General features: G+C 41.2%; 1 protein-coding gene across 24 annotated transcripts in view; it reads left to right on the top strand.

The window, feature by feature from the left end:
• tenm1 (teneurin transmembrane protein 1) overlaps window positions 1-18,475 on the top strand; it is a 233,099-nt gene that overhangs the window by 165,638 nt on the left and 48,986 nt on the right. For all 24 annotated transcript variants that reach the window (XM_042418939.1, XM_042418937.1, XM_042418938.1 and 21 more), the window contains 9 exons: window positions 786-980; window positions 2,445-2,645; window positions 4,584-4,769; window positions 4,931-4,960; window positions 5,123-5,269; window positions 8,131-8,365; window positions 9,578-9,697; window positions 9,785-10,046; window positions 11,978-12,263. In XM_042418939.1, the coding sequence (XP_042274873.1) occupies window positions 786-980; window positions 2,445-2,645; window positions 4,584-4,769; window positions 4,931-4,960; window positions 5,123-5,269; window positions 8,131-8,365; window positions 9,578-9,697; window positions 9,785-10,046; window positions 11,978-12,263 (1,662 nt within the window). The remainder of the gene's footprint in view (window positions 1-785; window positions 981-2,444; window positions 2,646-4,583; window positions 4,770-4,930; window positions 4,961-5,122; window positions 5,270-8,130; window positions 8,366-9,577; window positions 9,698-9,784; window positions 10,047-11,977; window positions 12,264-18,475) is intronic.

Below are 18,475 nucleotides of genomic sequence, written 5' to 3'. Positions count from 1 at the left end.
GTTAGACTGCAAGTTTTAGCAAGAGTTGGAAAAAGCAAAGTGTGAATGTATTACTGTGGGGTACAGTGTTAGATTTAACAAAGGATCAAACAAACACATAACACATGCCTGCACGCATGAACGCACAGGGCCTTCATTGCAAATTATTCCAGAAAAGAGGCGTTGGTTTCTAATCCATTTGAAGTCTCGAGCTGCCATACCTCCTCCAGCTGCAATGAAGAAGGGGGGGAGGAGGGAGGGTTGTAACTGTCACTGCGTCATCAGACACTCACTGACTTTATTCTACCTGGCTGTCATTACATTAGCCACACAGCTCTCCATCTCTGCATGGAGATAGCTCTGCTTTCCACCCTCATTCTATAAACCCCTAATGCTCTCTTTCCTAATCTTTCGTTTTCACGATTGTTTTCACGGCCTGTTCAGAGCGAGTGAGGTGACGTTGTGGGGATTTTCTACAATTCCTGGGTTGCCGTGGTAGCCAGGCTCAGGTGGTGCTTGAGTAAATTGAAACAGCGTGAGGGATTTGGCTGGAGTGTGTGTGCGTATATGTGCGTACCAGCCTGTGTGTGTGTGTGTGTGAGAGAGGGAGAGAAAGAGAGGGAGACAGAGGCTGCTTGAGGATTTGCTGAATCTGTGCACAAGCTGAGATAAGAGAGCGTAGCCCCACTCACGGTAGGTTACTGCGGTCTCCCAGCTAATATACTGCAGCACTGTGTGTGTGTGTGTGTCTTTGCATGTGTGTACAACCGAATACGTGGTTGTAATCTATGTTTGTCCTGTTGCAGATTCATGCCCTGTGTTGTGCAGCGGTAACGGCGTGTACGAGAAAGGAAGGTGTGTGTGCCTGGCAGGGTGGAAGGGGGCAGAGTGTAATGTGGAGGAAGGTCAGTGTATCGACCCCACATGCTCCAACCATGGCTCCTGCATCCAGGGAATCTGCATATGCAGTCCGGCCTACAAGGGGGTTAACTGTGAACAAGGTAAGAGGTTTCACACTCTCAAAAGCAGAGATACACACATCACAATGTCACAACTGCACATTAAAAATAGCTCCACTCATTGACTTTGCTATTTTTTGATGAAGGTAAGCTAATCAATATTTTTTTATTAACAATGGATCAAATGACTATGTGTAATTTGACAGGGGTCCCTCATAGTGATGAACCCATAGAGAATTATCAGCCAACTCTGCCTAACCAGTCAGCTCTGCAGAGCTTTTTAGTCAAGTCAGTTTTATTTATTCAGCCCAAAATCACAAATTGAAATGCACATAAATCTTACACGTACGGGTAAACTTCCTTTTTCCACTGATAAGAGTAGATGTCCATAAATCCACCAACAAATCATAGAAAAATGGTGTTAGTCGTCCTTGGTGATCATCTTTTTTTTTCCTTTTCTTCAGTATCAAACTAATCCTGTTGATTGTTGCACATCCATGGTTGCAAACAGAAATGTCTACTAGCTAATGCAGCACACGCTCTCATGATGCAGATTTGCCTAAATGTAAAGAAATATTGGCTAAATATGAATTAATAAATATTGGCTGGGTAGCCTACAACCTCCTTGCTGTCTCCATAGCAAAGTTATACTTTGTGCTTACATCGCCCAAAAGCATGTTGTGGCCAAAAAAAAGTCAACAAAAATCCAAGAAAAGGCTTTGGAGATACATAGAACATGCACAAAACCACTCACATATCAAAGGATGCAATTTTTGAGAAGCCTAACTTATTCTGAGTATTTCAATATACAGCATGTCTGGCTAAGACATAAAGTTGTAAATAAAGGGAGTGAAAACCAAGCAAGATGGCCAAGAGTTCAGATGGCAAAACCTCAGGTAGCTCAGGTAGCTAAGGCCTTGCATATTATTGTACAGGACACCTTGCAGCTCCCACTGTAAAACCACCCAATAAATTAGTATAAGCAAACAAAGCCATGATGTTTAAAACAATTATGATGTTACACTTGATCATAACCTGATGGCACAGCTGTCCTAAAGAGCGCTGTGCTGTTGCCTACAGTATCCAGGCCTGCAGAGACTGAATCATGTGTTTGACCTTGAGCAGCGGAGCTGAGCTGAGCTGAGCTGAGCCGAACTGTGCTGAGCTCTGGCTCGGCGCACAGAGCTGTAATTACACACACTAACAGTTACTACACAGCGTAGCGCAGACCACCATGACACACACACACACACAGCCAAACCAACCCATTTCACCCCTTATCAAAGCCCGAGTTCTAAGTGTCCTATGAAGTGTAATGTTGTGGAACAGATACAGGGATTGTAGCTGGGGTGGTTAACTCCTGGATGGGATGCAAAGAACACTGCTTTCATACTCGATGATTATAATGAGACAGGTGCCCCCTGCCCCTCCTCCTACTCCCCCCACCCTTTCACTCCCTCCCCTCATTTTTGCTTTTCTGTTTGTCCTCTCCCTCCCTCTCTGCAGTGGACTGCGTAGACCCTCAGTGTGGTGGGCACGGCGTGTGCGTGCGCGGGGAGTGCGTGTGCTCGGCAGGCTGGGCAGGAGTAAGCTGTGATGACCCGCTGCCAGCCTGTCAGGAACAGTGTTCAGGACATGGCACCTATCTCCCCGAGTCAGACACCTGCGCCTGCCAGCCCAACTGGACGGGCCCAGACTGCTACACTGGTAAGACCTGAGGATTATTGTTCACACACAGAAAAAAACACTGAAAACTTCAACTGCACATCGCTAGTTTGCCAGTGTTCTTGTAGCACACGTGGTCTTGCCAGATACTATTTTCTGGGGATTTGATAGACATGAGAGAGAAATATGGATCGGAGCCACTGAGTGAAATGGGTCTGTGTGTGTGTGTGCGCGTGTGCGCGCGTGCCTGTGCGTGCATGTGTTTGTGTCTATGTATGTGCAGTTTTTGCACTCTCTTCATGCTGGGCGTAAATGAGATTTCCCCTCATGACTCTCTGACGGCAGCACTCTCGAGCCCCCCTCGCACCAGCACTCACTTTACCATGCACTTATACTGTAACACACATACACTCACGCACATACACACACACACACGCACATACTCCCTTCAGCTAAATGAGGAAAAAAATGCAGGCGAGAAAAAAAAGACCTCTATTCTCACTTTGCTGCGAGGCCTTTAAGAGACTGCTACTCTGAGGAACATTCAGCCTGGCATTTAAAAGCTTGGTGATGTTTACTGCATACCCGTGCTTGCAACATGTTAGTTAATATGTGGGTTTTAAATATAGCTGTAAAAGATTTCTTACATCTTCAACTATCTTAACTCTTTCTTTGCACCGCATTAGACGCTTAAATAGATAGCGATTCTACGCTGAGCGTGGGGGGAAAGGTGGCAAGATAGTCACTGTAGCAAGACTGTAGTGGCTAAAATATAGAATGCAGTACTCTGCGGTACACAGTGTGAAAAGTGTCCTTGTCCTTGCAGTGTAAGCTGACAGCGAGGAAAAGCCATAATAGGACTGACTTTCCACTATTTCCACCACACTAACTTAACACTGGTGTTGGAAAGGATCCGTTTTACCATGCACACCAGTGATTTGCAGGCAATTGGCATTAGCAGCCGCTCTCAGGTGTATGCATGCCTTATTATAGTGATATAGCCGATGATAATGATAGACCATGGCTGAATATCTGAGATATGAGCAGCCTCCCCTCTACCTGCTGGGCTTTTAATCAAAAGGACCCAGCAATTCTACGTCCTGGTCTTGTTGAAGCATAGCTAAGCTAATGTAATTCTAATAGAGAGCTGAAAAACTCTCCAACTTTAATCCACTTTTTCCTCCCTCTCCATGCTATGTATATTTAAATTGAAATAACTTTTTACTGCAGCTGGATAAGTAGTCTTTGTGTGCCTCCAGCACTTTGCTCTCTTTACTGATGGATGAGGCTTTGCTTCTGCAGAGAGAGAGAGAGAGAGAGAGAGAGAGAGAGAAAGAGAAAGAGGGAGAGAGAGAGAGAGGGAGGGGATGTAAGATGGTGAGGAGGCACAGAGAAAAGGAAATAGACAAAAAGAGGAGGGAAGAATTTTAAAGGGATGTTGCAAAAGAGAGGGAGGGAAAGAGAAGCCGAAAAGAGAATGCTGACAGAGACAAAGATGGAGAGACAGAGAGAAAGAAAGGGAGAGGAAGGGTATTAACATACCCACCAAATCTGATCAAAATGTCAGAAAAGAATAATAGAGCTGAATTGGAGTCCCTGTAGTTTAAATATGCGGTGCAAATACGAATCATTTGGCTGTTATTATGAGTCTATTCACTCTTCTCCTTCAGGGAGCTCAGCTATTAGAGGTGGGAAGATTGTGTATTGTGAGAAAGTAGACTTTTTAGTCTCTGAGGTTATCCTCCTCTATCGCTTGTTTTTTTTTTCTCTCTCTCACCTATATCCAATGGCTCACCCCCAATTCTGTATTTTTCCTTCTTTTTTTTTTTTCCTCACTCCAATGTCCCCTGTTCCTCTTTTACCTTTTTCTTTTCTTCCAATGTTCAATTCCTCCATCTGTTCCCCTCCCTCTCATTCTCTCCTCCTCTCACACTTACACGCTTTTTTTCTCACGCATATCCCCACCCACCTGTTCGGCAGAGCTGTGCCCGGTGCCATGTGGCAGCCATGGAGTTTGCTCAGAGGGCCAGTGCCAGTGCGAGGAGGGTTGGATTGGCGCTGCGTGCGACCAGAGAGCGTGCCATCCTCGCTGCGAAGAACACGGCCAGTGCCACGATGGGACCTGCATCTGCCAGCCTGGCTGGGAGGGAGAGCACTGTAACATTGGTGAGCTCCACGCACACATGTGTGTGTGTGTGTGCATGTGGAAGTGTTTAATTATTCCTTGCGATATTTTGATCAGTATGATTAATTAGATAAAAAAAGGTGTTACTGTCGCTTGGATAATTTACATTTTCAATTGCTTTCTCTCACTTCCTCCTTCACAGTTACTCATGATTTGGACGTTGTAGTGAAAGGTAATTTATCTTTATTCAGTATCTAAATTTGTGTTGTGCTCCCTCAACATGCTAACAAATGCCAAAAATGTGTGTGTGTGTGTGTGTGTGTGTGTGTGTGTGTGTGTGTGTGTGTGTGTGTGTGCGTGTGTACACATGTGCATGTGGGCCACACCTTTTCAGACGGCTGCCCAGGGTTGTGCAGTGGGCATGGGCGCTGTACCCTGGAGCAAAGCGGCTGGCGCTGTGTCTGCCAGGCTGGATGGAGTGGGCCTGGATGCAGTGTTGTCATGGAAACTGACTGCAGTGATGGAACAGACAACGACGGAGGTGACATTCTAACATCATCTATCATTTTCTATCTTTTTTTTTTTTTTTTTTTCTCTTTTCTTACCTCTTTTATTTCGGTCTTCCTGGCATTCCATTTCATTACTTCTCCTCTTTCTCCTACCGAAAAAAATCCGCCTCATTGTTCCTTCCCTTCATCCCTCTGTGCTCTCCCAGTCCTGCTGAGACTCCTGTAGAGTCCTGCTGGTCATTATTATACTGAATATGTATTCGAGTGTGTGTGTGTGTGTGTGCGTGTGCGTGCCTGTGCAAGTGTGTATGTCTGTTTTTCCTCTTATCACAGCTAAATGTCTAATATGCATACCACCGGCTAGGATAAAAGGCACTCAGAGAAATTTTCGCAAGTATAAAAACAGCAAACCATGCAGAATAGTTGCTTCTCTGGTTATGAGGTGTTTGGTAACAGGTGAGAGGTGTGTGTCACTCAGCCTTGTAGCTGTGTTTTTTTTTATCCTCAGGTAAAGAGACAAGAAAGGAACATTTGAGCAGTCGCCATTTCAGTCCCAATCTACGGCAGTTCCCCAATACATAACAACAAGTTTTAAGAATATAATGCAAAACTGCATTGCTTTCTACTGTGCCCATTCACTTTGAAACTCCATCAAATATCCATTATGAACATGCCCGTTAAGCCCATGCTGTAATTCATCATTACAAACAAGGCAGCGTCGCTTTTGTTCGGAGGAAAAGCTTCCTTGTTTCTTGTTTGTTTTTTTTTTTGTGGTTCCAGGTTTTGTGATGACTGGTGTTTGAATCAGTGCACCCAGCAGCAGGAAAACCTCAAACACATACCTAGTTTTTTTGTAGTCCTTTTTTTGGGGTGGTGCACAGTGCTGATAGCTGCAATGTAACCCTTTTTTTTCTCCACACATTGTTTACCAAAGCAGCATTACTGACTGAGCGAACACTTCAGAAAGTCAGCCGAGATGGCTGCTCAAAACATGAATTACCGGTCCCCACTGTGGATTATAACCTCAGAGCCTCGCAATAAAAAATGTCCTGTGGACTATAAAATTGGGGCTGAATAGAGGGAAGGACTGTAGCCATGTGTGCCAACAGTGTAGGCACTGATGGTTATGTTTCTGTATTGAATTAAGGGATTATGTTCTGTCTCTTTGTTCTGATTATTTTTGTTATTAATGTGTTTTACATTTGTAGTGTTTAAGAAATAAAAGGCAGTCACACTGTGCACCTAATACATTTATACATCAAATATAATTAGAGTAAGAGATATGAGTAGAGACCCCCAGCATTATGTAAATGCAATACTGAATTGTTGGACTACCCCTTTAATAGATATGCATTGATTTGATTTAATATTGCATTTTCTTTGTCTATATATGAGTAGGTTAAGTAGAGGCGGAGGTGGTGAGTGGGTGGAGGAAGGGAGAGGTTCAGTCAGACAGAAAAAGACATAATATATTGCATTATATACAAGAACTGGATTACATTATACTGTATTATATATACTGTGTGGCATTATGTGGTATTATAGTTCCACATGAATATTGATGAAATGAAATGTGTCAGAACTATAGGTATAAAACCCTTCAGTATGTATGTTTGTATAGAGAAAGATTCACCAACAAAGCCTTATGGAGCCCACTTACACTTCTCTTATCTTTCTATCCTGCTACCTCGCTCCACAGCTTTTCAAATACCATAATTTTCTACCACACAATTCAGCCATCTCCCTTAATTGGCAGATATACTGCACTGTAGGCTCTCATAGCCCTCTCTCACAGCAATCTTTTTGTCTCTGAAGATAGACAGAGATGGAAAGATGTTATCACAAGTAATCAGAGAATAAAGAGGAACTTTGAAGAGAGTTTCAATTATTCCGCCTGGATGGGAGAGGGGAGCGCATATATTGTTCTTTCTCTTGAAAAAAAAACCATTTATTCCACATAGTAAGCAATGAAGTCACATGCATGTACAGTACATATTTACATATATTATAATCAAAACCCACATTTTGTTATTAAAAATAACCTACATTATTTTTAATAACCATGCATGCATAGTAAGCTACAAACTTGAAACGTGCTCAGTGCTCTTTTAATGACAATGAAACAATGAAATTCAATTACTAGTGTTCTTTCAAGTTGAAGTAGTGAATCTTATGGTAATCAACCATTGTACCATGCTACCTTTGTAGGAGGAGGTTACAATAGAATATTGTTGGCCTTTAGCTCTCTGGTCTGTGGTCAGATGCATTTAAATGTCAGCACTGTTTCCTGCCTTTTCAGAAACAGGCTTGAAATAGGAAACACAAATGCCAGCCGGGCTCCTATTTACTGCCGCCTCGGTTTGTATCTGCAGCTCAGTTGTTTACACTGGAATTTTACAGGTCCCATTCAAGTAACGCTGGCAGTCGAGGTCTGATTTATAGCGATAGATGGTATAATAATGCACTGATGGCCCCTAATGAATCTCATTTGATTGATACCTGTGATAATGATGATACATGTACAGTTCATTGTTGTAGATTACATCACTCTTGTAGAGTTTCTCACTGGCCAGCAGTGCAAAAATTATTTATTGGCAGTTCTGAGGTTTTATGGTATCTTCTTCCTGTCTTTTCACTGCAGATATATACAGCACCTTGGCCTTTAGAATAGAAATGTCTTCTCAGCACCTTAGTCACTTAAATCTATTAAAGCCTTTATTAACTATGCATAATAAAGATGTTCATGTCTGGCCTAAATTAACTGTATAAATTTAAGTACCCTCTAAACAACCAACTCCTAACATAAGGCTTTTTTATATCTGTGTGTATATTCTGTTTTGAAGAGTGAAATGTAACAATTTGTAACCTTTTTTTATATTTCTGTCCGTTTCAGACGGCCTGATGGACTGTGTGGACCCAGACTGCTGTGAGCAGCTGAGCTGCGGCTCTGACCCGCTGTGCCACGGCTCGGCCGACCCCTTGGCCCTGTTGCAGCAGAGCCCGCTGCCCCCCACTGCACCCCCCTCACCTGCCAGCACACACACTCACAGCTTCTACCGCCGCATACGCTTCCTCCTCGGCAAGGCGGCCACACACACTCTCCCCGGAGACGTGCCCTTTGATACCAGGTATGTGTTTGTTTACTCTTTGTGTGTCTGGGTCTGCGTGTGAATGCAAAGCCCTGCATGTATTTGTTTTGTGTGTCTTTGTCCTTGAGTTGTCCTATGTTGAAAGACATGAGTAGTGGATAATGAAGTAAATACATGTATATAAATGCATTAAAAATGTCCATTACTCCTTAATGAGAGTGTGTGTGTATGCATATGAATGAGGCTTTTCATGTGTTCATATGCCTGTGCACACATCTGAGTGATCTGTGTTCCCCTGGAGATTAGCAGTCACCCGGCAGAACATTGTCCTCCGGTATCAACTGCAGAGTATTTGTGTGTTACATATCAATGCATAATGTGTCATTCAGTTGCACAAGTCGTAAAGGTGTCACAATAAATTTTTCAGTGGCCTCTTACTGCCATCTAAGAGAGGAAATACATCTTACCAGTGTTATGATGACCTAGAAAGTTAGGTTTGGAAAACAAGAAGTGATGCCTCAGAAAATGGCAAAGTGCATTTTTCCTCTTTGGTTCGCTTGTAGAATAAACAAATAAATTAATTATGTGGCAGTTTTTTCAGAGGGGAAATCGATGGCAGCTTTCAGGACAGAAGTAACAAACGGGGCAATGCAGCCACCCGGAGAAACCTCACCATCCTTCATTTATCCCTTTTCTGGTGTAACAGATAGGCTCCACCAATAAAGCTGCGTGTGTGTGTGCAACACATATGTGTGTGCGTGCCTTTCTAAATCTGTCTTCATTTGACCAGTTCAGCGATTATTCCAGATTTAAGCAGTGTATTTCACACTTTACCTGAAAAATCAAGATGGATATTTCAAAATAGCAGCGATGTGACTGATGGTTTAAAGAACAACACAACCTTATTTGCTGCAGGTGTCGCTGTCACTGTAATATAAACATGATGTAGAAGTTTTGTTTTTTTATATGACAGGGTGTTGAAAGGTTTTTCTTTGGGTGAAGCTATATTTATGGTCCTTGTATCCTGGCAATCTCCGGCAGATTTCTCTGTACTAAAGAAGGGAATTGTACTGAGGAGAATACATGTGGTTGCTTTTTCTTCACGCACAAGGTCGTTTGGCTAGTACTTCATAATATGCCTCTCTCTTCAAACAATGATTATGTTCTCCATCATTGTAAACCTGTCATCTCTCCCTCTCTTTGTGTCTGTATCTTTTTTTCTCTTTCTGCTTGCCGCCTTTGTTTTGCCAGTCGGGTAGCGGTGATTCGAGGTAGTGTTGTGCTGCAGGATGGCTCTCCTCTGGTTGGAGTCAACATCACTTTCCCGCAACATCCTGAGTATGGATACACTATCAGCAGGCAGGATGGAAGGTACAGAAACACTCGCACAAAACACATGCCTCTCTTTCCCCCCCTCTTTCTGCAATCTTATCCCTTTTTACTTTCATTTAACTCTAGTTTTGATCTGGTGACATTGGGCGCGATGTCTATGACCCTGATGTTCCAGCGTCCACCTTTCCTGCCACAAACACGCACCATCTGGACGCCTAACAACAACTTCCTGGTTCTGGATCAGGTTACCATGTCAAGGGAGGAAGCGCAGCCTCCTAAATGTGACATCAGGAGTGTTTTGAGTCCTTACCCGCTGGTCCTGCCCTACCCGCTTCCCAGATTCATGAGAGCATGTGTAGAGAAGGGTCCAGCTGTACCTGAGTTACAGGTACAAAACCACACAAAAAAGCTGTATGAAATGTAACGATACACTGCTCAGTGTGTGCAGGTCTGTAAGAATGAAGCAATTTGTTACAGCTCAGCAACAAACCAACCTGGTCTCACAGGATTTTGCAAATTTAGCTCAGTTCATATTTGCATCATGCAAATAAGAAATGAACAAAATGCAAATTGATGCTCCGTCCCATATATTCCCCTCCACAAAAACAAATTAGGTGGCTGAAAGTCAGACGTGGAGGTCAGGCTGGTGATTACATACAGTATTTACCCTCCAGTGACCAAAACCTCACCCTGACATTACTTCAGTTTGAACTAAACTTCTTGGTGCAAAGACTGAAAGATATTTTCTTGTTACCCAGATACGTGATAGACTGAAGGATATGTCATATCTAATATTTGCTGTGGTCACATGATCCTTTTGTAGCATATTTATATCCACAACACACTGTCTGCACTTCAAAGTTCAAGCTCATTTTTTAAAAATGTGTTTGGGATGAACAAATCTTTAAAAATGATGTAACATTTTATCCTGATGACAAATAACACCTCAGGACAAACAGGCAACAAGCAAAAAATAGAAAGAACAGTTCACAGTGTTCACCATGAGCTTAGTGAGACCCACTATGTTCACCTGTGTTAATAAATGGAATCAAAGCCTGAGGTCTTTTGATGTAAATGTTTCTGCAGGCGTCTAATAGATCATTTGATTTTAGGTAATCACTGATATAAAATGGTATGGAAATAAAAGCACAAGAAATATTAGAATTGAATAGAATAAACATTTGCTGCAGCAGCTTGTCAAATGTTTATCAGATAGATGAGTTTGACTTTGTTTTTAAGATACAGCATATTTTCTTCTACATTTTTAATGGAATCATGATGGTACAGACAGATATCAGTGCAAACCTCATATCATGATGATGATTGATTATTGTAACATGGCTAATACACCTTACATTGTGAACAGTGGTAGGTAGAGTAAACAAAAACGGTACTCAAGTAAAAGTACTCATAAAAGACTTGAGTAAGAGTAAAAAGTTTCTTGTAAAAAAACTACTTAAGCAGTGAGGAACTTTATTAGATGCAATTTATTACGTCAGTGTATCTTCCAAACTATCTTGTGAGTAATTGGCTTTTTCACTTGTTTTCAAAACATACATCTTTTAAAACCAATAACAATATTACATGAATATATTACAACACATCCTCAACAGGTAATAACAAATGTGAAGTGACATATATTGTTGGGAAAGTTCAGATTTTTTGAAGTGGGGTTGTATGAGGCACTCATCCATAGTCAGTGTATTACCTGCAGTAGATGGGGGTTGGCATGCCCCCAGTTTGGAGAAGCAAGCAGGAGTAGCCTACCGGCACTGAAGCTAGGCAATGTACTGCTGTCTGTCAGACAGCCCTTTCCTTTGGTACTACATTTTTTCAACTGTAGTACTTCTATTTACCTACGCAAGCTGTGCACTGTATTACGCCGCAGATCAGCTGTTTGGGTCAGAGAGAGCAATTGTGAGATCAGACAAGCTGATCTGTGTTGTAATACAGTGTGATACAATCTAATTATCGATACAGTCGCTGTCGTCCGTGTGAGCTCAGCTGAATATGGAAATTATTTATAGCTAAATATATCAGTAAAAGCACTCTGTAACAGAGCAGAATTACATATATTTTATCACAATGTAAAAGTAAAAAGTATTCTGCAAAATAACTACTCTTAGAAGTACAATTTATTTTAAAAAATACTCAAGTACATGTAACATGTGAGTTGTTCTTCCTGTACCTGACAATAGCACTTACTACGCTAGCTCATTATTACTCTCTTTCTTATATTATCCTTTCTGTATAATTTCTCATTTATCCTCTTTACGTCACTTGTATTTATCACTCTGCTCTCCATCTTGTTCTCCCTAGGCAGTGCAGGAAGAAGTTTCAATCCCAGGAGCCTTTGTGAAGCTGAACTATTTGAGCACCCGTGCAGCAGGTTACCTCTCTCTGCTGCGAATCCTCCTCACACCTCCCTCCCCGTCCTCCCCCGTCTCCCCACTGGGCGGTCTATCGAAGGTTCATGTCCGTGCATCAGTCCAGGGAAGGTTGTACCAGCGCTGGTATCCTGCTGGACCTGGCCTGGTACACAGGCTGGTCTGGAACAAGACTGATGTTTATGGCCAGGAGGTCTGGGGCCTCACTCATGCAACTGGTAGGTAGAAAATAAAATACAGTTGGGCTCATTCACAAATGTTTTCTTATGTACAATATATCTGAAATAAGTAATCTTGGTGAATCAGAAATGATACAAGGTTAGAATAAATAGAGGCAATCTGCCATTAGCATCAGTAAACATCAAACTAATCTTTCATATAGTAAATGCATAAGCTCAGTGTCTTGGGAAAATCATCTACCACTTGAAACAGAAGAACAAACAAGATCAATGATAATGATATTAATATTGATTATAGTCCTCTTATAGTCCTCTTGTGAGTTTAATAATGCAGTCATTTTATTGTAGTGCTGTCATTTGACAATTATAATGATAATTTCCCCTAGAAGCGGTCTGTGTATTTTTCTAACTCTGATTGTGACAAAAGAGCCTCTTATTGTAATTCAGATATGCTTTTTAACTGATTAAAGGCAGGTTTAGTTATGCTGCTAATGTGCTTGATTTACAAGACATTAAAAATGTGAAAATGTGAACCTATGAGGGGCCGTTAGGGACGTTATTCAGAATTACCATGCATATACATGTACTTTTCCTCTCACATATACATATGAAACCAAAATCATTTACAGGCTATACTGCAAACCACACACACATACAAGTGAAATGCTCTTACATACACTACTTAAACACTCTCACATAAATAACTGAAAAATGATACGCTTATACACACAACTGCAATGCTCTCATAAAAACTATTGAAAAGCTTTTACACATACTAGTAAAATGTTCTCATGTACACAGTTAGCATTCACATTTATTATTGAAAAATATATAATTATAATAATATATAATTTTGTATGATGGCATTTCAGCATATTGTATGAGAGGATTTCAGTTAAAACAGAAGGCATTTCAGGTGAACCGGAAAGTTCATTTGTGAGCAACACTGTTGTCTGCTCAACAGCCTGCAAGTACCCTAATAGAAGCAGTGGCATTACTTATGGGAAATCCAATAGAGAAATAGCAAAGCTAGCAGAGTTAGCGTTACACTATTTAACTTAAAACAATCACTAAATTTATACACAAAACGGTCTTTATGAACCCATAATAACATTTAAAATGTAATAGGAGCATTTCCAAACAAACTACAATATGTGCGTTGGTAAGCTACAAGAAAATTAGCTCTCTGCAGTCAGTCAGTTTCTTCTGTAGTTGCTTCACTTCCGGTGGATTTATCAAACGGAAATACAGACAGCGCCACTCTGCAACAATATTGTGGTCGGAGGGGGTATTATTCTAAAATCCTGTCAGTAGGATTCAAGGACTCTGCTGCCACCTATCATCTACAATTATCTAATGCAGCCCCTTCTTTTACTGCTGCGACAACACCGTGGTAACACAGCGGTAAAGCAGACAAACAAAATGAGTAACATAAAAATTGTCAAGTAATGCCACTGCTTCTATTAGGCTATTTGCAGGCTATTGAGCAGACATCAGTGTCGCTAAAGGTTCAACTGAAACGCAATCTGTTTTAACTGAAACGCCATCATACAAAATGATATTTTTTCAATGCTAACTGAGAGCATTTTAAATGTGTATATGAGCACATTTTACTAGTATGTGTCAAAGCTTTTCAGTAGTTTTTATGAGAGCGTTTCAGTTGTGTTTGTAATCGTATCATTTTTCAGTTGTTTGTGTCAGATTGTTTCAGTTGTGTATGTTAAAGCATTCCACTTGTATGTGTGTGTGTGGTTTTCAGTATGGTGTGTGAATGATTTTGGTTTCATATGTGTATGGGAAAAGAAAATTTTCAGCTGCGTATATGAGCACATTTCACTAATATGTGTGAAAGCTTTCAATAGTTTTTCTGAGAGCGTTTCAGTTGTGTATGTAATCGTTGTTTGTATCAGAATGTTTCAGTTGTGTATGTAAAAGCATTTCACTTGTATGTGTGTGTGTGGTTTTCGGTATAGTACGTGAATAACTTTGGTTTCATATGTGTATGTGAGAGGAAAAGTATATGTATATGCATAGTTGTTCTGAATAACGTTCCTAACGGCCCCTCAGTGACTTAAATGCAAAGCTTGACATTTTGAAAAATATACTTTTTGCTTTCTTGCCAAAAGTAAACTCTATACCATTGCCATGTCTGTGTGTTTAGCATGGAGCCTGAGTCAGGAGGTTATTAGTTTAGCTTAGCGTAAGACTGGAAATATTGGGGAAAAGAGCTAGCCTAGCTATGTCCAAAGTTTGAAAATACATCTACTCTAGAAACACCTCTATGGTTCACTAATTAACATGTTGTATCTAGTTTGTGTAATCCAAAACACAAACATAAATGTTGAAATGGCAAGTTGTGGTTTTACAAGAAGTTACGTATGTGCTGTAACACAGCAAGGTTGCCAGGAAACTAGCAGAGACTCCAAGAATGCACTGTGATCGAGCACTGGTGCACGGATGAAACAAATGAGATTCAACATTCAACAAGAGAGCTTTAGAGGTGATCGTAGGCAAATTTGGGAACTTTGGACAGAGCTAGGTCCAGTCTTTATGCTAAAATAAACTAATCTCCTCCTGGCTCCGTAGTTCATACACAGACATGAGAGTGATCTTCTAATCTAACTCTCTGCAAGAAAATGTATAAGTGTACTTCCCAAAATATAATAACAGCTCCTTTAAACAGGGCGCATGTTTCCAGTGGACATTGATATATACAACTTAATCTCATTAGCATAGCATTACCTGAGAGATACAGAAAAATGTCTTTCCTTCGGGCAGGATACAAACTAACTAAAATAGGGCTACCCACTTCTCAAACCTTTTAAATTAAGATGTTTTGACCAATGTCATCGAACGTTGTCCTCAAATCCAACAATACATCATCACTGTTAACCATCTTTGAGTCTTTGAGTGGCTGTTTTAGTTCTGTGGTTTGCACAAAAGCCTGATTAGAGGACATCTTGTAACTGATTAACCATTATGCAGGTAATCTACCAATTGTTAATGGACAGTCTCCTGCTGAGGATTGGAAGATTGCCTTATAATTAATGATTATGGAGGCATCCAGGTTTAGTTTCTTTCATAATTGTTTGACAACTATAGCTTTGGCAAACTGAAAAGAAGTTTTCATTACAGTTGAAATGTCATTTGCCAGGAAATTAAAAAGAAAAAAAATGCGGCCGAGTGAATTGAGCTAACAGGTGGACAATGAGCAGTTTAAACTTTCCAATACCTTCAGCACTGATAGTTGAGAGGGTGGCAAGACCAGAGGTGCTTTGAGAAGGAGGAGTGGAAAGATGGAAAGCTCTACAAATATATTGTAGACTAACTGGCAGTAAAGATATCATCTGCAGTGGCACCGAGGAAACACTTCTGGACAGAACCGTCTCTGTGGAGAAAATATGTTCATATACTGAAGTTAATATACAAATCTGTGGATGGGAAGTTTTCATGACTGTGGCCCATTATCTCTTTCCCCCCATGTCTTCTCTTACCTCTATAAAGAGGATATACTGGATGTGTAACTGCTGTTATACTGTGTGTAAGTGCAATATTTTATGTCATTGCACTTGTGGTTCATTATAGCAAAAACAGCCATTGTAAAGATGCCATTGAGGCTTAAAGCTTTGAACTTTCTATTGGTATTTTGTGAGATAATTTTTCCACTATCTGTTTTCTTTGTGGAAGATTGTAGACAAACTGTGGAGCTGCAAGAGAGAGGCTCAGGTCTTTCCATAAACGCTGAGATATCTCAGCCATACCAGAAGCTTTGTCCACTCGAGTGTACGGTCTCGTACAAAGATTGCATCTCCCCTTCCCGAGGCCTCCTCCTCTCTCCTCCTGATCCATCCCCTCCTCTCCTTATCTGTTGAGCTGCATTTCATCTGTTCCAGCTCTCTCTTGATCTTTCACATTTTCTCAACTCAAATCATCCTGTTTTTTTTTATTTACCCTGCTTTGCAAGAACCACCTCCTGTCCCTCTTACCCCCTGTCCCTCGCCTCCTATCTTCCTCTACCCTCACAGTGTTTCCTGTGTTCCTGTCCTCTCCTGAACCCCCTTTTCTTCTCTTCCCTGCTTGTTATTTCCTCCATTCTCTCTGATCTCCCCTGTTACCTCTCTCCTGTCTTCCTCTGCCCTCCCTTGTTCTCTCTTCTCTACCCATGTTTTCCCCTGATCCTTCCCTCTCTATAGTTCCTGGCGCTTTGTTGGCGCAACGACACAGACGCGCACAGACACAGGCACACATACACCACACTCTCCATGTGTGTACACACACACTCCATGTGTTCACACATTGCCAGAGAGGTTGAGAGAGAGGGAGATCATGCTCTGTTTGCTGGTGTGAACACATTGCCTGAGGCTTCAGCAGAGGGGAATGAAAGCTTTCACCTGTGAGATATTGAGTGTGCAGTCATGTAGTATAGTGTGCATGGGTATTGTTTGTGAGAGAGTGTGTATAGTGTGCTGTTGTGTGTGTCATTGCTTGTAATATAGCTACAGTAATATTCGGTTGTGAAGCAGTTCGCAAAACACTGACACTTTCCCTTTGAGATTGCTTTGTCCGTTTTGTCCTGGAAAAAACCTTGTTCCTCAAATAAAGTCAGTTTTATTGTAGCATTTTTAAAAAATGGGACAATGTCCTTATTGATGGCCATGTATTTATGGCAACTTTTGATGCATTTCATCAGCATGAATTAGTTTCCAGGTCATGAAACAAGTTCTTCAAGGGGGGTGCAATGTGAGTTGAAGGGTCAGAAATTGCACAGAAAGCTCTCTCTAGCCTAGCATTACTTCTATATAGGTTTAGACAGAACGCTCCCAGTTCTGTTTCTGTCCTTCAAAAGCACAAGATCACAAGCCTATCAGAGCTTAAGACACCCAAAATTGAAATATATTAACCCTTTGAATGAACTTCAGAGATAGTTCCCAGACTAAGAACTTTTGTTCAACACTATAAGGTTTCTTTTTCTTTTTCAGAATCCCCAGTATCCCAAATTATCCATTAATTTCCCTCCACAATCACTTTATTGATTGTACCATTGAGTTTGAGACTCACACAAAAATAATCAGCAAATTATTATAGTAATAATAATCATCACTTATCATCCTCTAGAAGTGCGTGGTGCAGTATTTATCTACAGAGACCCTGTCCTCTGCCTGTATTTTCTTATTTTTGTATTATTTTGCTGTGTTCAGGACAACCTTTGGGCAGTGGGTATGTAGCCTCCAGCCAATAACAGCGTGCAAGTGTGAGGTTGGGACTCGTAGAGTAGTGACCAGGTTACATCGCTGTCTCCGTCTCTCTCCTCTGCTCCACTCTGCTCTCTGTCTGTGTGTCATGGACGTATAAAGAGCTGCAGGTCTGTGTGTCTGCTTGACCGAGGGCGGGGCTGAGCTACACACACGCAGAGCAGAGAGGCCACAGTGGACAGGATGAAGCTCTGCATTCACACAAAATCCGGCAATGCAGCACCTTCCCGCAGGGTTGTGCGGAGGTGTGGGCATGTTTGTTTGTGCTGTAGAACATAACTGACATGAAACAATCAGAAAATAATGTTTTATTTATCTTATTTACAGCTTTGTTCTTGCCAGCACTGCTCACCCTCTTCATTCACTCTAGCTTGCTTGACCACTGCTGCTCTCTCTCTCTCTCTCTCTCTCTCTCGCTCTGAAGTCGTTGAGCTGGGGAGGAGGAGCCAACTTTGAATGCTGTGTTTACAAACACCAACTAACAAATCCTGCATAGTATACCTTTAAGTTGGCCCTGTATGTCTGCTGAGAGTTTCTCTCTGCATTAAAGGGGAATATCTTGAGTTTGAGCATAATGTGAATGCCCCTACTTAGTTATTCCACTACCTCTACTGGTCCTTATGCTGACTTTCCTTTGCAGCTCCCTTTGAGCACCCATCAATTCACTGGCATGTTGGTTTACAATGAAGCAAGTTACAGAGATCAGTGCCAACGGTGATTGACAGCGACAGCTACTGCTTTACCATATTTGCGTCAGACAAGTCAAGCTGTCTTTACTGTACAGTATATCATTATCTACATTTAAGCCCTGGTATATCATTTAAAATGTGACTGAGTTAACTGTTGTCATCTCCTGCTGCTTTAATTATACAATATAATGGAGAGGGTTTTTTATTTCATACATTTAAAATAAAAACAAAAATTGTAAAAATATTAAAAACATATTTTGGTTAATTAAAAAAGAATGTAATGACCTCACCGAGTTAAAGTGAAAATGTA

Source organism: Thunnus maccoyii, chromosome 8, assembly GCF_910596095.1.
Source record: "Thunnus maccoyii chromosome 8, fThuMac1.1, whole genome shotgun sequence".
Taxonomy (NCBI): domain Eukaryota; kingdom Metazoa; phylum Chordata; class Actinopteri; order Scombriformes; family Scombridae; genus Thunnus; species Thunnus maccoyii.
This window is presented reverse-complemented; position numbering and strand designations above follow the sequence as displayed.